The sequence below is a fragment of the Eleutherodactylus coqui genome, chromosome 2, assembly GCF_035609145.1.
Source record: "Eleutherodactylus coqui strain aEleCoq1 chromosome 2, aEleCoq1.hap1, whole genome shotgun sequence".
Taxonomy (NCBI): domain Eukaryota; kingdom Metazoa; phylum Chordata; class Amphibia; order Anura; family Eleutherodactylidae; genus Eleutherodactylus; species Eleutherodactylus coqui.
The window spans coordinates 221,920,763-221,943,110 of NC_089838.1; the positions used below are offsets into that span (position 1 = coordinate 221,920,763).

Here is a 22,348-nt window from a genome sequence, read left to right on the forward strand (position 1 = left end):
GACCCCACCCCCCGCACTGTCAGCATAAAGATCGTTCTCCTCTGCCACAGCTTAACAGCTGTGGCAGAGAAGAACGATGTTAGCCCATTGAATTCAATGGAGCCGGCAATACAGCCGACTCCATTAAATGCAATGGGCTGCCGGCGAGCGCGGGATGAATTTTCGAGAAGGGCTTAAAAATATAAGCCCTTACCTGAAAATCATCCTAAAATGTGTAAAAATAAAAAAAATGTATACTCCTCTTTCCGCTGCAGCCGGTGTTCAGCCGCATCTGGCCGGCAGTTCTCCTGAACTGCTTTCTGTAGTATTCAGCAAGTGGGGTTTTAAAATCCCCGCCTGCTGAATGAGCTGCCTCTGATTGGTCACAGCCTCACCAATCAGAGGCAGCTCTCACTCACCCATTCATGAATTCATGAATGGGTGAGTGAGTGCTGCCTCTGATTGGCTCAGCGCAGGGACCAATCAGGGGCAGCTCTCAGCTGAATGACAGCTGAAAGACTACTCACAGCAGTTCAGGAGAACTGCCGGCTGGCCGCGGCTGAACTCCGTCTGCCGGGACAAGGTGAGTATTTTTTATTTTTTTTTACTTTTTACACATTTCTGGATGAATTTCAGGGAAGGGCTTATATTTTTAAGTCCTTCCCGAAAATTCATCCCGCGCTCGCTGGCAGCCCATTGCTTTCCATGGAGCCGGCTGTATTGCCGGCTCCATTGAATTCAATGGTCAGTCCTTGTTTAATCGAGACAAGTACCGCGTGGTGTTCGTCTCGAGTAACGAGCATCTCGAGCACCCTAATACTCGAACGAGCATCAAGCTCGGACGAGTATGCTCGCTCATCTCTAATAATATACAGTAGGTTAAAATAGTCATATATTGTATTGCACAATATTTCTAATGTGCTAACAAAAACATTCTTTAGGTCATGGATTAATAGTGATCATGATCATTTTGAGATGTTTCACATATCATGTATGGACAACCTACTGTAAACCTATTAAGGCTTGTACATACAGCTTCAGCCCTCACATTGTCTTGTACACTTTTGTAATCAGTTTCGCTTTAGCTTTTTACTATTAATTGGAGGGAACCAATGACAATATGACCCCATATTAAATCCTAATGGGGTCAGTTTTGTTTCCAGTGGCATCAGTTTTGACACCGACACGTATTCACAAGCCAGAAAGAGAAACATTACATGTCATGTTTCACTCTCTGGCAAGGATAGTGGATATGGTGTAGAAAAAGCAGTGGAGTTACTCCAGTGGCGGTAAAGTGCAATGGTGGTAGAAAGGTACTTATCCTAATTAGGTATCCTGGTGGTAAAGTTGTAAAAGAGGTTTGCGCATGGGAAATTGGGTGCAGCCAACCCTGTATCCATGCAACCCATGGGTTGACATATGATAAATGTAGTGATGAAGGTTAAGAAAAAACTGGGAATAAGGCGCAACCCTTAGATATACATGTCTTGTGTCCCAGTTTTTTTGTTGACCTTCATCACTACTATCTGGCAAGGGACATCTTTTTCTTCCATTATCTATATTTTAGGGATTAAGGAACTGAAGAGCAAGCTAGATAAACTGATATATGTGAACGCACATTTCCCCTTATTTACCATATATACTCGAGTATTAGCCGAACAGAGTATAAGCAGAGTCAAAATGTTTTACCACAAAAGTGGTAAAACTTATTGACTTGAGTACAAGCCTAGCTATACTCTAGTATATACTAGGTTAAAAAAAAACACAATACTCACCTCCCAGTTGACGTCTGTGTCCCTAGCGCGAAGGTCTCCCCAGCGGTGCGACAAGCTGCTTGAGAATTCTCCCCACTCTCATTTACCTGCTTGGCTTTGAATTGCCCCGCCGTCGGAGCTGTGTAAGTAAGCGCTGTGATTGGATCGAGTGCCAGCCAATCACAGCTGGCGCTTGATAAACCATTCACAGCCATTCGGTGATGTCATTGACTGAATGGCTGTGAATGATCGAGCGCCAGCTGTGATTGGCTGGCACTTCATCCAATCACAGCACTTACTTACACAGCGCTGATGGCAGGGAAATTCCCAAGCAGCTTACCACACCAGCGGGGAGACTATCGCGCCGGGGAAACAGACGCCAGCTGGGAGGTGAGTATTGAGTTTTTTATGTTTTTACCTCACTCGAGTATAAACTGAGGCGGACTTTTTCAGCATTAAAAAATGTGCTGAAAAACTCTGCCTATACTCGAGTATATATGGTACATCTGCATATATTCATTGAAATATAAGTATATTGTATGTTTTCTTTATTTATTTTAACATTGTCCAATCATGGGACCTTTTGGTCATCAAAGATCATAAAGAATATTTGTAATTCAATCCTTTTATCTTGTACCTTTGCTGATTAAGATACAGAATGATTTTTTTTAATTTTACATTTACACTCTCCTTGACTCTAGAATTTAAAAAATAAATGCACCTTTTATACATTAAATACTTTCCATTGATATTGATTTTCTAAAGCTCCTTTTGGTTTAATTGCTATTTACATAATCACATTGTGAGAAGAGTACTTTCGGTAACTACATGAGAGAGTAAAGAAATCTCTAATGTACTTGTTGCACGTGTTCCAGTCTTCATTTGCCTAATTAAACATCAGTTACAGTAACATTTGAAAGGAGTGAAGGTATAATAATATTCAGTGTAGTATTTCCACTAAATGTGCCAGATGCTGAAGGTGCTCTGCGTTTGGCACTGTGCCCTTTTCTTGACACCAGGGGTAAGTGTCACTCTGCAGCGTAATGCATTCAGTGGAGTGTAATTTCTTACTAATTGTATAATGCCAAGGTTCATTAAATTTGTAAATGTTAATATAATTAACACGTACCTGCATCCATTTAAAACTAAAATCTTTTTTAAATTTAACATAATACTGGTAGGTACTTCATGCAGGTAATACATTAAAGAGAAAGGCAAAACATTAATTAGATGTGGTCTGAAATGCACAACCGAAATAAATTATAATGTGTTTTTTTTTATATAATGTGTTATTAATACTTAGAACATAAACTATGATAGACTATTCCTGAAGACAAAGTTATATTAAAATATTTAATTTAGTTGTAAACAGATGCAGGTATGTGGTAATTATATGAACGTGTACATATGTAATGAAGCTTGATACAATACAATTAGCAAGAAATTACATTCTACTGAATGTACAGTATTATGCTGCAAATGACACTTGCCTCAGGTGTTGAGAAAAGGGCACAATGCAAAATGCAGAGCACTTTCAGTATCTGGTACATTTATGGTATTGCTATCCATTCATCCTTTGGCAAAAGCCCTCACTGACTGACTCACCACTAATTGTCTAACTTCCCAGTGTCGTACAAACTTGATATTTGGCATGACCATTCTTTAGGTCCTAAATAGGAAAAGTAAAGGGGTCGCAACTTGATTATTTATTTCTAAGTGCAAAAGTAAGTGACACCCTATGTTTTGTGCCTAATCTAATTCTCTAACTTCCCGATGCTGTACAAACTTGAAATTTGGCACGATCATTCTATAGGTTATAAGTAGGAATAGTGAATGGGTCACAACTTGTTTATTCAATTCTAAGCGCCAAAGTAAGTCACCCCCTATGTAATGCAACTAATCTGTAATGCACAAACTTGAAATTTGCCATGACCATTCTTTAAGTCATAAATAGGAAAAGTTAAGGGGTCGCAACATCAGTATTCAATTCTATGCATGAAAAACTGTGCGAAAATCCATGATACATGAGAGAATTCTTTTCTCAGAAACCATAAAGCTGAGGGAAATGATTTGTTTGCTGAGGAGAATCTACCTCACCTCTCTGTGTATATACCGAGGAGACTATAATGCTCCTCTATGTGTATATAACAATCCAACTAACCTCTGTGTGCATATACTGAAAGGCTGTAAAGAACATGAGGAAGCGGCCATGGACTGCAGGGACGGAGCATGCCTTTAAGGCTAAGAAGGGCCTGCAACCTTCAGTCTAGGGGTAAATTGAATAAAAAGGGGCGTTGCCTTTAAGGGTAAAAAGTGAGGAGAGTGGGAGGGATGGCACGTTCTGCAGAGGAACATTGGTATATGCAGTCTTAGGAGAATCTAACACTTCTCTAGGTGCATACATATTTTATTCCTTGGTTCCTCTGAAGTAACCACAACCGCATAAAAATTTCTGTGCAACACCTGCACCAAGTATAGCCGGGTATAGCAGCTAGTACTGTATATGATCATCTTTTATGTTTAGAAGATAAGCTATGATGGGCTAGTTCTGGGGACAACTGGGTAATGAATAATTGTTCCATTTTGTTATATGCAAATATTAATAGAATGAAAAATAGTTTCAGCTCGCTATTGGTGTAACTTGAAGAAAATTTGCTTTGCCAGTCATGAATATATTCATATTTTGTATACCTTCATACTTGAATAGAGAGATTCCAGCTAGACTTCCATAAGTAGCTTATCTTGCTTTATATAGGTATGTTCATGGTCAGACTGGCCCATTAGAGTACCAGAGGATCTTCCAGTGGGCAAAAACTCTGAAACAACAAGAGTCTAGCAGAATAATAAAGATCTAGCAGAACCCATTGACATTAAAATTGGAAAAACCCTCCCGAAAATGTCACTTTTTTTATTGTAGATTTTGAATTTGTATCATGTAAAAATATTTGGCACATAACTCAGTGACCTCATGTGCATTTTTAGCCCTTTAGTGATATAAGTAATTTTAGTCTTAAGAACCAGCAAATCATTTCTTCTTTTGTGTTTCAGTAGTCATAACAAGTTCTAGTTTTTATAGGAACAAATTTCGGGCACATATGTATTGAATAACTTTTATTTGCTATTTTGTGGTAGGGGCAATGGAAAAAAAGCAATTTCACCATTGTTTTGGGTGTATCGTTTTACAGATTTCATTGTGTAATGTTAAGTTTATTCTCCATCTCATTATGATTATGACAACACCAAATTTATAGAGGTTTTATTTTGTTTTACTACTTTTGCACAATTTAAACTTTTTTTTTTTACAATAACAGTTTTTGTGTGTCTCCACATTCCAAGACCAGAGCATTTTTATTTTTCCATCAGCAAAGCTGTGTAAGTGCTTGTTTTTTGCAGGATGACTTGTAGTTTATATTGGCACCATTTGGAAGTATATATGATTTTTTTGATTACTTTTAGAGATGAGCGAACGTGCTCAGCCACGCCCCTTTTTTGCCCGAATACCGCGATTTTCGAGTACTTCACTACTCGGGTGAAAAGTACTCGGGTGCGCCGGGGGGCGAGGAGAGGCGTGGCGGGGGGAGGGTAGCAGCGGGGAACAGGGGGGAGCCCTCTCTCTCTCCCTCTCCCCCCCACTCCCCGCTGCAACCCCCCGCGGCGCCACGGCGACCCCCGAATTTTTTCGCCGAGTACGGAAGTACTCGAAAATCGCGGTATTCGGGCGAAAAAGGGGCGTGGCCGAGCACGTTCGCTCATCTCTAATTACTTTCTATTACTCTTTTATGGAATTTACCATGCTGAATAAAGTGTTATTTTAGAGTACAAATTGTTACAGATATAGTAACACTAATTATGTCCAATGGTTTTTTTTTTATTCTTTTTATTTTTCAATATTTAACCCATTAAGGACCAAGCACTGTAAATTTATGGCTCTTGGTACAGGACTTAAAGCCCAGCCAAATGTAAAATTATGGGATTAAAGCTTCCTGCTTCTACAATCAATCAGAAGCAGAACGGGTAGTCAGCTGTTAGCCCAGAGGAGGGGGGAGAAGTAGGTTTTAACCCTTTCTGCCATCTCCTTTATTTAGTACACAATGCTCAATGAGTGCTATGTACCAAAAAAGTGAAAGTGGAAATCTTTCTTCCATTACACGAGATGGCAGTCAGTGACTGCTGGGATCCCCCTGGCACAGCAGGGCTTCAGGGTCCTAGAAGACCCTGATCAGCACTGCCAGTGACTATTCTCACTATAGGGGATGTTTCTCACCTATGGATGCCCCAGCTAGTGTGGAAAAAAAAAGTCAAATAAAAAAAACAAAAACATGAATGTCCCCCAGAGGTCTTATATGATGTCATGGGGGACATAGATAGTAAAAAAAATAATGACATCCATAAGTAAGAAAAAAAATGACAGAATAAAACAACAATGTATACATAAGAAAGAAAATAGCCCAAAGCTGACACGAACCAAAACCATTGCTATATGCGCCCTGTAACTCAAAACCATACCTATTATATAGGAAAATGTCCAAAACAAAATGAGGAGCCCATTCCTATACTTTATTTTAATGTAAATATACTAATTAAAAAAAACTATAAATGTTAAAAAAATTCTTTTCTTAGCTTTTTACCCCAAATAAAACTAAAAAACTGAAAAAAAAATCTGTGAAAAATATATTGAAAAAATAGCCCTAATATGTCATGGGAAAAAAAGTTCCAGCTTCTACACTGTGATAGAAAGGCTGCAGGAGGAACATCAGAAGAGCAGCAGGTTCCTGGTGAACAGCCCGGCAAAGGCACAGGTGAGTATAGATTTTTTTTTTATTTTGCTGACAGGTCCTCCAGTCTCTCTCTCTCTCCTGCTCTATTCTTTGTTGTATTGGGGAATCTCCTCTACTACTGTCAGTATAGGATCATTACCATACTGGCTAAATAGACTAGCCTAGACCTTTTTTTGTACACCAACCTATTGGGGGTTTTCTTTGCTGAACATCTATCCTAGTGTTCAGCTAACCATTAATCTGCGCTACCAGTGCTCTCAGGTGTACGGTCTTGGTGTTGATTTCTCACCACTTAGGAAAGGGTTAACAAGGGGGCACAGTGTATAGGCCATCTTACGGCTAATATCGGGCCATTATTTCTGGACTGTTGCATACCCTCTACCCTGAGGTTACGGCAACCTCATACTCATATATTTTTACGCGTTATTATACCCAATTTTGGGATGACAACTATTTCACTATAAGGTTCCTGATGAGTCAGCTTCTGACAGAAACGCGTTGAACCAACTAACCTTTGAGAACCAATTTATTCTGGTTGTCCGGGGTTCCTGGACAACACTTATACCAGTCATCTACCTGTTTCTGGCATTGTCCCAGAATTTTGTTTCTCATACTCTCGTTAAATCTATGAGTCATTGACCCTTATTTTGGTCACTAGCCCTTAGCCACGGTCGGTCAGTACTAATTCATTTGACATTATCTATGATAAGTAGCATCTAACATCTAGCACCGCTTCATTCGGTAATCATCCACACAAGGTGCTACCGGCCTTTCTTGCGGGCTACCACCTACCATAGGGCTTTCTCATATATTTTTTCACTACTGGCTCCATGTCGAGCCTATATTAGTCTTGTATGTTCGTTTGTGAATGTGACATCGTGTCAGTGAGGCACCTGAGTTTTAAGCATTGTTTATTAAAAGTTACGTTTTAAGGAATACACACAGTGAATATTTTCAAAAAAATATTTTCTTTTCTCCTGTATTCCTCTGCCTCTGTGATTTCTAATCATTGTGTGTGTGGGGGTTAATAGAAGTTGATTCAGACCATATTGATTATACTGTATGTTCTGCATGTGCAATGATAATACAAAGTTATAATTTGGTTTTACACTTTATTACTGACTTGCAAGACGGCAGTCTATAAAATTCCTTTGGTTGGCCATTTGTCTTTGAGTATGGTCACTTTCAACTCAAGAGAGTCTGAAGTTAAAGCTTTTTAATGTAGATAAACCACTGTAAATGGTCCCCTGTATACAGTCTCTAATTTCTACTTGTTGTCATTGCTGCTTGATGAGATATTTTTCATTTTGACATCAGAAGGGTCAGTAATCATTTTCAGCCTTCATAAAACTCAACATAATTGCTGAATGGGAAATGTATTACTACTAGAGATGAGCGAGCGTACTCGCTAAGGCAAATTACTCGAGCGAGTATTGCCTTTTGCGAGTACCTGCCCGCTCGTCTCAAAAGATTCGGGTGCCGGCGGGGGTGAGCGGTGAGTTGCGGGAGTGAGCAGGGTGGAGCGGGGGGGGGGGGGGGGGGAGGGGAGAGATCTCCCCTCCGTTCCCCCCCGCTCTCCCCCGCCAACACCCGAATCTTTTGAGATGAGTGGGCAGATAATTGCGAAAGGCAATACTCACTCGAGTAATTTGCCTTAGTGAGTACGCTCGCCCATCTCTAATTACTACAAGACATGGAAGACTGGCTCTCTGTTTTGACTCACAGAGGGGATCCTAATTGGGGAGCCTCCTCTTTAACAGGCATTTGCTCTAATATAGAAGATGGATACGGGTTGTTTTCATGAGACAGCACCTTAAGTAGTTCTTACTAAAAACATAACATAAAGACAGAATAAAATAAAGCAAGACCCTTGAATCAACTCACAGAGTTGTAGAATCGGCTGTGTTTGGGGAAGGTTGCACTTTGTTGACATTTAGGAACAAATGTCTGAAAAGTGAAATGAAATCCCATGCTTTTCAGCTGTCCATCTCTACAGAATGGTGTAGTTAGTAAAATAGGCGCTGTTCTCTTTCCCACATACTCTTGTTTCTTCCTATTTTATGCTACCATGATAAGATCACAAATTATCCAGACATCATTCTAAAGTTCTCCCATGAAGTATCCACAGATACTTTAGTTTTCTACCCTCACTGTGTAAAAATGTTCAGTTGTTTGACTGATACAATAAATCTCTTCTTACTGGATGAAAATTATGTGAGAGAGTTACATAAAAATCACATTACCAATGCTGGGAAAGCAACCCTGTCTACACCATCCCATTACAATATATTGTATGGGAACAACCGGTTAACAAATACATATCAACTATCAGCTTTAAACAGGATATGAGGTGTTTATTAGATGTGGGAATAATATTATTATATTCTATTGTAGATTTTAAGGCATATGATTAAAGGAAATCTAGACACAAATTGTGTCCGGTAATACAGAGTCAGATTAACAGTTCATATATTACAGCTAAACTCCACTGATGTTATATACAGACTAATGTAAATAGTGAAGTACTGGCCAGACGTACTGTATTGAGAAAGTAGAATATTCAGCATTAATCAAGAGAAATGTCTTTGACATATGAATTTGCCTGCTTAGCTCCATATCATATGAGATTTTCATGGATAACCCATTTTACAGTTTTTTTTCCTACAATTTATAGTTAATCCATTTTTTAAAGCAAACTAGTCTTGTAGAATGTTCTTCTGGAAGTCATAGGAGGAATGCTGGGGTTTGAAAATTAGGAAGAGAATAGGATTTTGTTTTATAGACTTTGGTCATTTTAATAGCGGTTTGTATGGATGTGATAATTTAGTAAAATGGATATAAAGTATAAAGTAAAAATAAAGTAAGCAAAGTTTTAGCTGTAGTGGTTGTATATGCCCTTGCAGCAATGTGCTGGCTACTGGATGATAATACTGGTCACACATCTCTAAGGAGGTACTATAGGACTCTGCAAGCGTTTTAGGCCGGTGTCCAAAACTGCTGCAAAGTAAGGGTGCTTTTACACTGAGTGATTTATCATTTGCACGAGCAAACAATGACAGAGTTCACTCATGCAGAGAAATCATTTGCTCGTTCGCTTGCAAAATCGTTCACTTGTTCACATTCACTGGAAAGGCCCTTTTAGACACAACGATTATCGCTTGAAATTCGCTCAAAAACCATTGTGTAAGCGATAATCGTTGTGTCCATCTTGCGCCCATCGTGCAGTTTCTTTGTTAAGATTCGCTCATCGTTTGTCTTTCAGTCCACTTAAAGGGGTTGTCCCGCGCCAAAACGTTTTTTTTTTTTTCAATAGCCCCCCCGTTCGGCGCAAGACAAACCCAATGCATGTGTTGAAAAAAAAAAACGGATAGTACTTACCCGAATCCCCGCGCTCCGGTGACTTCTTACTTACCTTGCGAAGATGGCCGCCGGGATCTTCACCCTCGGTGGACCGCAGGTCTTCTGTGCGGTCCATTGCCGATTCCAGCCTCCTGATTGGCTGGAATCGGCACACGTGACGGGGCGGAGCTACGAGGAGCAGCTCTCCAGCACGAGCAGCCCCATTCAACACGGAGAAGACCGGACTACGCAAGCGCGTCTAATCGGGCGATTAGACGCTGAAAATTAGACGGCACCATGGAGACGAGGACGCTAGCAACGGAACAGGTAAGTGAATAACTTCTGTATGGCTCATAATTAATGCACAATGTACATTACAAAGTGCATTAATATGGCCATACAGAAGTGTATACCCCAACTTTGTTTCGCGGGACAACCCCTTTAAAATCCATCGTTCAGCCATTTGCTTTTCGTTTGGTCAAAATGACATTGTTCAGTCGTTCAGCGATTTTAGGGGAGTTTTCAATACAAACATTACACAACGCTAATACAACGACTGAATAGCCCAACATTTTCTGCTGATTTTCGTTAGGAAAAAAATGTCCGTCTTTAAAAGCAAAACCATGGCTCACTTTTATCATTATAACGAATTTCAGGCGATAATCTATGTGTCTAAATGGGGCTTTGGACTGCTTTTAAAAATGGAAGTGTTCTAGTTTATTGTTTCCATTAACAAAATGCAAATGGACTTAACAATAAATAAATCTAAATCAAATCAATACTTGGTGTTACTTTGCAATATTTTTTCTACAGCTGCCTAAAACTTTTGCACAGTACTGTACATTAGAAAAAAACTGAGGATTCCTTATATGGCCATGCTGGTATTCACTTTGCCCCAATTGGCATTAACAGTGATTTAAAGTCCTGCAAGTCTGCAAAGGGAAATTCATAGCCAAGTTATAGAATGCCATTCACAGCATTATGGGACTGTTCTCAGTAAGAGAGACCAAGTCATTTTATAGATATGATACTTTTTAATAGATTCAAATCTCAGCGTTACAGAAGACTTTGGAAGTACAAGTTTATAACCATTTTTGACACTGTCAAGAATGGACTGAACCTAGGTGGGGGCTTTTTACATCAGTGGAGAATATGAGAAATCTTGAGCAGAGATAACACGCTGGCCTGGTGACCCTTTAACACCAATTTAGAGACAATAAAACTTTCACATCCTAGCCAATGAAAGGTATCATATCTACAAGATTACTTGGTTTTTCTTACTGAGAACAATCACATTTTGCTTTACTGGCTAACACCGTTCCAAACCTTTTTCACAGCATTATGTAGCATGTGAATGGGAAGCGAACTACAGACTGTCATCAATCCTACTGCAGACCACTAAGAGAATTCTGAAAAATCACATTACAGAACCTAATCAGGATAATAATCTAAAGATACTAGCTTTTTATATGCTTTTTAATTCCTGAAAGTACGAGTACAGATGTGTCCACCCTTAATTTCTCTTAAATTTCATTAAGGCCTCCAATTGCTTGGGATACAAAATCATTACCTTCTTGTGCCATCCAGTAAAAGCATATATATGTTATACATATACTTTTTATACTTTTACTGAAAAAAAGGAAAGCTAAAAAGCTGTGATTCCAGTATAATATTATTCCTTTATAACTCTCTTGTAAGACTACATGTAGAGTATAGGATTCAGTTTTGGACTCCACATTTTAAGTAGGATATAGGAAAGCTGTAGAGATTTCATAAGACAGACGGTGAGATTATTAAGTGCCAGGTGTCTTTTATAGCGAGAGAAAAATTGGTCTTGTTCATCTAGGAAAAAGATGCCTTAGAAATGATCTAATTTACATGCAGAAATATATGTGGTCAATAGAAATAATTGACACATGGCTTATGCACGGCGTCTGTATGTTCTCTTTGTGTTTATTATTCTTATTCTTCTCCATCTTTTCCTCCTCTAGAGAAAGGATAACTTGTCAGTCAATTGTTGCACTGCTGGGGTTGTAGGTTAAAGACTGACCAAGGGCAACATCTGGATGGTGCTTTTCAAAGTCATGCAGATGTTGACCTTGGTAGGAGCTGAGCCTGGATCCCCAGCACTGAAAGGCCAGAGTGCTAGCAAGTCGTAAACAGTCATCCTGATTCATGATCATTTCTAGAACGTCGGGTGCATCTGACCCAAATATTTCAATAATCACTCAACACTATGGTCAATCAGAGCAGAGTGTAGTATCTTAGACCAGGGTTCCCCAACTCCAGTCCTCAGGGACTGCCAACAGGTCATGTTTTCTGGATCTCCTCAGTGTTGCACAGGTGATGTAATTATTGTCAGTGCCTCACACATTGCCACTGGTGTTCTTACCATGGGATATTCTGAAAATATGACCTGTTGGTGGTCCCTGAGGACTGGAGTTGGGGACCCCTGTCTTAGACTACTGATGTAAAGTAATCCACAGTGTGCATCATGTAGTCAGAGAAGATGTGCAACCATGTTTGTTTCTCTACGACTGGAGGGTTGCTTTAAACAGTCTCCACAAAGTAGGACAATATTTCACAATGTTCTTTACTTTTGCTTTACCCAAGTGATGGCCCATGTCTCAAATATGTATTTTGCTTTTGTTTTGGACATTGCTAAAGTTTTATTTCTAATATTTTCTTTTTTGTTAGTTATGAAGTTTTAAAAAATGTTTGTCTGAGATTCTTTTTTTCTGTGTGGATTTTAGCTTAATGCATCATACTAAAGTATTAGTATTTACAGCACAATATCTATTTGTCTACTAGCTCTTCGCAGTCGATCTGGAAGATCAATCATCAATGGAAATTGGGCAATTGACAGACCTGGGAAATATGAAGGAGGAGGAACAATGTTCACATATAAACGACCAAATGAAATATCAAGCACTGCAGGCGAATCATTTCTAGCAGAGGGGCCAACAAATGAAATACTGGATGTTTATGTAAGTACAACATAGGCTTCATAGTCTGATATTAAGTGATGATTTGTTCTCCCCCCTGTAAGACGTTGCTTATAATCACAATTAGAATTGCTGAAATGATTTTCTGAATATATGGAAGCTAAGAAAGTTGTCTTATACAGTATATAGCCTGCTATAATTTGTTAAAGCAAGTCAGCTCAAGATTGGCAGATATGCGTTCAGACAGACTTAAAGGGACACTCTGGTCCTGGACAAATACAGATGGCTGCACCATTTCTCTGACTTCCTGATACACACTGTTCATTGATAAGCATCAGTAGTCAAAAGCACTATATGGTACTCTGACTGGCCTGTGCTGTTCACATGGGTAGCAATGACCAATCAGAGCAGTGTGGGTTGTCTTAGACTAATGATGCAAACTAATGCAGAATGTGCATCAGATAGTCAGAGAAACGGTGTGACCATCTTTGCTTATCCAGAACCCGTGAGCCACTTTAAAGAGCAACTGTGACCAATACACTCCTTTTATACACATTTCTACACATTATTTTAGTATAATATAATGATTTAGTACAATATCCATTTTTATCAGATCCTAATGGAGCTTAACAGATCCCATGGACATATTATGGATTTATCACATTTACCTTTTTAATTGAATTGTGCAACATTCTATGTAATCATGGCTGTTAAAACAGAAGCCTAAAGAAGAAGAACTAACACATGTGTATAGAGCTTTAACTTGCATCTACATGCTAACAGCTAACTTGCACATCATGTGACCTAAGATCCAGTACTGAGCCAGAGTGATAGGGATTGTGCTCTAACAAGCTAATGTCTAATGCTCCAGACAAGCACACCTCTTATGGTCGTTAACACTGGCCAAGTATGGACCAGTTGTAATGAGTACCAATTGACAAAGCATGCTGATCAGCTCTTTATCGGCTCACACATGGCAGATGATTATCTGTATAGGGACAAATGATCATTAATACGATTGTTCATCCCCATTGGTCGGCTGTACATCTCTCTTTTCATTTTTATGTCTACTAAAAAGCCCAGATCAACTGCCAAAGTGTTTGCTTATTCATTGGCTGACAGCTGGCTCTTTTACACAGACTGGTGATTGGGTGAATAAATGTTATGGACCAATCATTAAGTCACATAAAAGGCTTTTTAGACTTAATTATTCATAAGTACAATATCCTGAAAAAAAGAGGCTTAGTGGGGCAATAAATAAACAAAAAAAAAGTAGTTTCACAAATGTCAGCAGCACAATTCCTTATGCTGTCTACAGTGGGGCAACAAAACATTAAAAGCCACAGCAGAACCTGAATCCACGGTTCTCAATACAGACCATAGAAGCAAGAAGTGACAGCATTTAGTGGTGCAAAAAATATTTAAATCTTTATTCCTTCCAGACGTATAGATGGCAGCAACGTTTCAACTCTTGCAAGTTTTTCAAGCTTGACTCGCAGGAGTCGAAATGTTGTTGCTATTTGTACGTCTGGAGAAATAAAGAAGATTTAAATATTTTTTGCACCACTGAATGCTGTCACTTCTGCCTTCTATATTAAATAAACAAAAAACAGCATGAAGTTAATTGTGCGCTGCCCTCCCCTCTGTGCTCCCAGCCACGCTGTCAGTGTCCTCCCCGGCCGCTGTCAGTCTCCTCTGCAGGCGCCCACTCTTCCTCACTCTCCCCTGGGTGTTCCCAGATGCTCTGTCGGTGTCCTCCCCGGCCGCTGTCCGTCTCCTCTCCGATGACCTGCAGTTTCAGTGGGGATGGGACAGCAGACACCAACAGCCAATTGGCGGCTAGACCAAGCTTGACCAGGGTGTTACCTGCAGCTAAGGCCGGTCAATCCCTAGCTTCCGGTGGAGACAAGATGCACAAGTACCACAAAGGTTACTAATCTATTAAAAAAGAAATCTACAGCCCTCAAGATGTTCTTGCAATTAAATATCCCATATTTTATTAGGTAAATTGATCCAGGCATGAAAGGGAAAGGCAAGGACAGAATAATGTTGGCATAGCAGTTAGTGTAGAACGTTTCACTCCATTAGACTTTTCTGAGCAACATGGCTGAAAATGCAAAGACATAAGTTGGCCACTAACAAAACGTTCCACTTTTTTCACACTCTATTACTATAAATGCTTTGACATATCTGCATACAGAATGTTGATGAATTGATAACATTATTAAATTATAATACACTGTTGTATTATAATTATCTTAATTGGCTTGTATCAGTTTCGAACCGCTCATAGGTTGCTTAGACCATTACTCCTATGTATTTGTTTCAATAGATTGAATCCACTATTGTTTATTATTATGACTGACTTGTCCTTGCATTGTCAGCAGTGTTGCCGAGGAAAGTCTAATGGAGCGAAACGTTCTATACTAACATTATTCAATCCTTGCCTGTCCCTTTGATGCCTGGATGAACTTACCTAATAAAATACAGGATATTTAATTGCAAGAACATCTCGAGGGCTGTAGATTTTTTATGATTTGATTGATGACTGTAGCAAGTCCTCTACGGGCATTAAGAATTATTGGTACGGTGTATAGATCATAGTTTTTACTCAGCAGCCTAATTTTTATTGGCATACAGCAAAAACATATTGCTAGGTCAAATGGTTTCCTTTGAAATAGTTGTCTGTCTGGTGTTTGAATTCTTGAGCTAGGCATATAAGAGTTAGGTATATAAGAGATGTGAAGGTAAGCATGTAAGAGATGTGAAGAATTATGTAAACGCTTTGGATATATGAGGTAGGCATATAAGAGAGGTGAAGAATTATGCAAACACTTTGGATTAACACACTATTTAAAGAAAACTCTATTTCTGTAAAAGAAGTGAACTTTTCTTGTGTCCAGGGAATCCTAAAATATACTTCCAGGGGCATATTTTATGTCCATGTGCTGTCTGTGTATTTCACAGACAGCACATGGATCTGTTAAAAACTATGAGGTTATTCGTATGGCTGAAAAAATTGATAGTTGTCCTATTCTGGGCCATACTCATGGATGAAAATATCACATGTAATGTATACTGTCAGTGGAGATCAGACAGCAGGCACATGGAAAGACAGAAATACGGCCATCTAAATGAGGCCTTAAAGGGGTTGTCTCGCGAAAGCAAGTGGGTCTATACACTTCTGTATGGCCATATGAATGCACTTTGTAATATACATCGTGCATTAAATATGAGCCATACAGAAGTTATTCACTTACCTGCTCCGTTGCCAGCGTCCCCGTTGCCATGGTTCCGTCTAACTTCGGTGTCTTCTTGCTTTTTTAGACGCGCTTGCGCAGATGCATCCTCTCCCTTCGGCTGGTCTTGGAAGCATCTGCGTTTTGGCTCCGCCCCCTTGTACGCATCATCGCGTAGCTCCGCCCCATGACGTGTGGCGGTTCCAGCCTCCTGATTGGCTGGAATCGGCACATGACGGGGGCGGAGCTACGCGATGACGCGAAAAGGGGGCGGAGCCAAAACGCCGATGCTTCCAAGACCAGCCGAAGGGAGAAGATGCATCTGCGCAAGCGCGTCTAAAAAAGCAAGAAGACACCGAAGTTAGACGGAACCATGGCAACGGGGACGCTAGCAACGGAGCAGGTAAGTGAATAACTTCTGTATGGCTCATATTTAATGCACGATGTATATTACAAAGTGCATTAATATGGCCATACAGAAGTGTATAGACCCACTTGCTGCCGCGAGACAACCCCTTTAATGGGGTTGTCCCATCTCAGCACTTCTAGGCTAAGATTAGAAAACCAAAGCTGGTTTCCTGACTGCCTCGCAGGGTGTTATGAAAACAGCTGAGGCAGCAGTCTTACGCTGTTTCTGTAACTCCCACTGAAGTGAATGGGTGTGAGAAAAACCATGTAGGGTGCTCTTGTATCCTGAGAGAAACTGTAGATATGGAGGAGGGCTTCAACCATTAAAAATAATAACTTTATTGTGTAAAACGCATACAGCGTTTACCTGTAAGCTGTATGCGTTTTAATCAATAAAGTTATTATTTTTAATGGTTAAAGCCCTCCTCCATATCTACAGTTTTTCTCATGAAGTTTAGTCGATTGCCAACGGCCATCTGAGGTAAGCCCGTATTCATTTTTTCCTTTTTTGCTCCTGTATCCTGTTTGCATAACACTCATTCATTTCGAGTTACGGAAACAGTGTAAGGCTGCCATGCTCGGCTGTTTCCGTATCCGTCAACGAGGAGATGGGAATACCACTTTAATACTCAGAAAACTGAAATTTGGTCTCTTCAGTGTGAAGAATCCATTATCCGTTTTCATATGGATCTCTTACACTTTTTTTTACTGAATTACATGTTTACTTCTTTGTTTCATTGGTGCAGTTTTCACCTTTTGTGTTGGTAAAGTACTACCCAGAAAAGAATATGATTCTCTATGATCCAATATGAGGAAAATGAATTGAGTAGTTAAAGGGGTTGTCTCGCGAAAGCAAGTGGGGTTATACACTTCTGTATGGCCATATTAATGCACTTTGTAATATACATCGTGCATTAAACATGAGCCATACAGAAGTTATTCACTTACCTTCCCTGCGCTTGGGGTCTGCGTCTCCATGGCTCCGTCTAACTTCAGCGTCTAATCGCCCGATTAGACGCGCTTGCGCAGAAGGGTCTTCTGCCTTCGGCTCGGTCCGGCAGCAGCGGCGTTCTGGCTCCGCCCCCTTCTACGCATCATCACGTAGCTCCGCCCCGTCACGTGTGCCGATTCCAGCCTCCTGACAGAGCAAACCGACCGCTGGCTTGCGCCGCTGAGCCTCCAACCGGGCATGGTCGTGTGTGACAACGGCCGTAACCTGGTGGCGGCTCTGCAGCTCGGCAGCCTCACGCACGTGCCATGCCTGGCCCACGTCTTTAATTTGGTGGTTCAGCGCTTTCTGAAAAGCTACCCACGCTTGTCAGACCTGCTCGGAAAGGTGCGCCGGCTCTGCGCACATTTCCGCAAGTCCCACACGGACGCTGCCACCCTACGCACCCTGCAACATCGGTTTCATCTGCCAGTGCACCGACTGCTGTGCGACGTGCCCACACGCTGGAACTCTACGCTCCACATGTTGGCCAGGCTCTATGAGCAGCGTAGAGCTATAGTGGAATACCAACTCCAACATGGGCGGCGCAGTGGGAGTCAGCCTCCTCAATTCTTTACAGAAGAGTGGGCCTGGTTGGCAGCCATCTGCCAGGTCCTTGGAAACTTTGAGGCAGACACTTTGCACTCGGAAACAGAGGCGGGGGAAGACAGTATGTCGCTGGATAGTCAGAGCACCCTCCTGTCTATATCTCAGCGCGTTGAGGAGGAGGAGGAGCATGAGGAGGATGAGGAGGAGGGGGAAGAGACAGCTTAGCCCACTGCTGAGGGTACCCATGCTGCTTGCCTGTCATCCTTTCAGCGTGTATGGCCTGAGGAGAAGGAGGAGGAGGATCCTGAAAGTGATCTTCCTAGTGAGGACAGCCATGTGTTGCGTACAGGTACCCTGGCACACATGGCTGACTTCATGTTAGGATGCCTTTCTCGTGCCCTCGCGTTACACGCATTCTGGCCACTACGGATTACTGGGTGTACACACTGCTCGACCCACAGTATAAGGAGAACCTTTCCACGCTCATACCCGAAGAGGAAAGGGGTTCGAGAGTGATGCTATACCACAGGACCCTGGCAGACAAACTGATGGTAAAATTCCCATCCGACAGCGCTAGTAGCCGAAGGCGCAGTTCCGAGGGCTGGGTAGCAGGGGAGGCGCGGAGATCAGGCAGCATGTACAGCACAGGCAGGGGAACACTCTCTAAGGCCTTTGACAGCTTTCTGGCTCCCCATCAAGACTGTGTCACCGCTCCCCAGTCAAGGCTGAGTCGGCGGGAGCACTGTAAAAGGATGGTGAGGGAGTACGTAGCCGGTTGCACGACCGTCCTCCGTGATGCCTCTGCCCCCTACAACTACTGGGTGTCGAAGCTGGACACGTGGCCTGAACTCTCGCTGTATGCCCTGGAGGTGCTTGCTTGTCCTGCAGCTAGCGTCTTGTCAGAGAGGGTGTTTAGTGCGGCTGGGGGAATCATCACAGATAAGCGTACCCGCCTGTCAACCGATAGTGCCGACAGGCTTACACTCATCAAGATGAACAAAGCCTGGATTTCCCCAGACTTCTCTTCTCCACCAGCGGACAGCAGCGATACCTAAGCAATACGTAGGCTGCACCCGCGGATGGAAGCATTGTTCTCTATCACCATCAAAAACGTGGACCTTTTAGCTTCATCAATCTGTGTATAATATTCATCCTCCTCCTCCTGCTCCTCCTCCTGAAACCTGATGTAATCACGCCGAACGGGCAATTTTTCTTAGGCCCACAAGGCTCAGTCATATAATTTTTGTAAACAATTTTTATACGTTTCAATGCTCATTAAAGCGTTGAAACTTGCACCTGAACCAATTTTTATTTTAACTGGGCTGCCTCCAGGCCTAGTTACAAATTAAGCCACATTAACCAAAGCGATTAATGGGTTTCACCTGCCCTCTTGGTTGGGCATGGGCAATTTTTCTGATGTACATTAGTACTGTTGGTACACCAATTTTTGGGGGCCCTCGCCTACAGTGTAATCCAATTAATTTTTTGCCCACCTGCATTAAAGCTGACGTTACATCAGCTGTGCTGGGCACTGCAATGGGATATATTTATGTACCGCCGGTGGCTTCCTGGCACCCACCCATGCTGTGGGTCCACACGGAGTTGTAACTGCATGTGTCCACTTCTAAAGAACCCCAGTCTGACTGGGGCATGCAGTGTGGGCCGAAGCCCACCTGCATTAAACATGACATTACCTCAGCTGTGATGGGCAATGCAATGGGATATATTTATGTACCGCCGGTGGCTTCCTGGCACCCACCCATGGTGTCGGTCCACAGGGACTTCACAATAGGGAGTTGTACCTGCCTGTGTCTATGAATGAAAAACCCCGGTCAGGTTGGGGCATGCAGTGTGGGCCGAAGCCCACCTGCATTTAATCTGACGTTAGCTCTGCTGTCCAGGGCACTGCAATGGGATACATTTATGTACAGCCGGTGGGTTCCAGGGAGCCACCCATGCTGTGGGTGCACACAGAATTCCCATTGCAGAGTTGTACCTGCCTGTGACTATTTATAAAAAAACGCGGTCTGACTGGGGCATGCAGACACCTTGACAGAATGAATAGTGTGTGGCACATAGGTTCCCCATTGCTATGCCCACGTGTGCAGCTCCTGATGGCGGTGGCACAGGATTATATTTCTCATTGCTTCTGTACAGCATTGTGGGCTATCGCCCCTTTTAAAGAGGGTCGCTGCCTAGCCGTGCCAACCCTCTGCAGTGTGTGCCTCCGGTTCCTCCTCATGGCAGACGCACTTATAAATAGACATGAGGGTGGTGTGGCATGAGGGCAGCTGAAGGCTGCGCAGGGACACTTTGGTGTGCGCTGTGGACACTGGGTCGTGTGTGTGTGTGTGTGTGGGGGGGGGGGGGTTGGGCAGCATGTAACCCAGGAGAAGTGGCAGCGGAGTGTCATGCAGGCAGTGATTGTGCTTTGTTGGAGGTAGTGTGGTGCTTAGCTAAGGTATGCATTGCTAATGAGGGCTTTTCAGAAGTAAAAATTGTTGGGAGGGGGGGGCCCACTCTTGCCACTATTGTGGCTTAATAGTGGGTCCTGGGAACTTGAGATGCAGCCCAACATGTAGCCCCTCGCCTGCCCTATCCGTTGCTGTGTCGTTCCCATCACTTTCTTGAATTGCCCAGATTTTCACAAATGGAAACCTTAGCGAGCATCGGCGATATACAAAAATGCTCGGGTCGCCCATTGACTTCAATGGGGTTCGTTACTCGAAACGAACCCTCGAGCATCGCGAAAATTTCGTCCCGAGTAACGAGCACCCGAGCATTTTGGTGCTCGCTCATCTCTAATAATAAAGTTAGTTTTAGTCTATATTGGTGAAGGGCAATTATTGCATATGCATGTACACTTTCAAGAAAAAGTAAAGTAAACTCTTTGGAATTACCTGGATTTCTGTGTTGATTACTAGAAAAAGGTGGTTATTTAAAGGGGTTTTCTGAGATAAAATATTTTTCAGTTCCCCATGCCCAAAAATCAAAGAGGTGAAACTCACTACCTGTCCTGGGTCCCAGCAACCACAGTGCCACACCTCCATTCTCTCCAGCAGCGCTCTGTTTACAGGCTGCAGCCAGCCTGTTGGACAGATGTCACAGGCTGCTGAAGCCAATCACAGACCTCCGTGGTCAACCAATGAATTTGAAACTTCATGGTATCCTGGCCAGAAAAAATTCTGCAGGTGTCATTAGAGGAAGCCGTGCTGGTGCGTAGACAAGCATATATTTAAAATTTTGAGTTATGGCTTACATATGTTCTTCAATTGGACTCAGTAATAGTATAAATCTGTGTTGGAAATTAAATAATTGAAAAATGTTGTCATAAATCTAGTGATGTAAAAAAAAAGCTTACCTAGGAAAAGATTGATTGCTTTTCTTACGTTTTTTGACAAAATATAATATATGTCTTCGAAGTTAGTGAAACTATTAATCAACTAATTCTTCAGCTCTGTCCACCCCATATTGCTTTCCCAGTCAGATTTTATTTCTGGAAAGCGAATGATTCTACCTTTCCATTTTCCAAACAGATTGATCAATGCTACTTGACACCATTGTGTGATGTAACTAAGGAACTCATGCTGAATGGTGTCACAAGTCTTCCAACAATACCTGAGAGCTGACAAAGCGGCCTAAGTTATTAATCTTGTGAACTTGGCAGTATTAATACATTCTCCAAAACCTTTGCAGGCACCATAAACATTATTACGCTCCAAGAAATTTTCTGTTTTGACTTTTTACAAGACATTGTCATTCTTTATTTCAGGAATTATGGTCTAGTAGAGGTTGCTGCACGAACATAATAAATCTTTTATTCTTCATTAACATTAAAAACATCTGTTTTTTAAATATTTTTTGATGAATATACCAAATCTGTGTTGTGGTTTATTAATCCGCACTTTGTAAATCTCTATCCTGATTGCAAAGATTAGAGTTGCTCATAAATATTTATTTCTAGACAAGGCACAAGTTTAATATATGGTGTTTTCATGCAGTACATCATTTGGCCATTTTTAAAGTGTACCTAACTGATTTCCTGTACTGTAATATAGTATATTGGTGGCTTTCACTCAACATGGGATTTTCAGTGATTATTGTCCTATGTAAAAAAAAAATTGGATCTGATAGGCTGGTGAGTGAGAAAACCCTAGTAGTAGCTAGTTCCTTTGTTTCAGCTCACTGTAAATGAGATGACTAGAGTAAAACTCTTGCTCAGTGTAAACAGGCAGTCATTCATCTTTGAATAACTGACTGCCTGTTTACAGTGAATGGAGGCGGTTGGAAGAGGTGCTCCTATGTGAAAGAACAGGATCGATAAGTCATTGGGATGACTGTTGGTTGCTCATGCGCCAGACAGTCATCC

General features: G+C 41.6%; 1 protein-coding gene across 3 annotated transcripts in view; it reads left to right on the forward strand.

Annotated features, from left to right (window-relative positions):
* Positions 1-22,348, forward strand: part of THSD4 (thrombospondin type 1 domain containing 4) — a 696,080-nt gene that overhangs the window by 621,715 nt on the left and 52,017 nt on the right. For all 3 annotated transcript variants that reach the window (XM_066592520.1, XM_066592521.1, XM_066592522.1), the window contains one exon: positions 12,662-12,837. In XM_066592520.1, the coding sequence (XP_066448617.1) occupies positions 12,662-12,837 (176 nt within the window). The remainder of the gene's footprint in view (positions 1-12,661; positions 12,838-22,348) is intronic.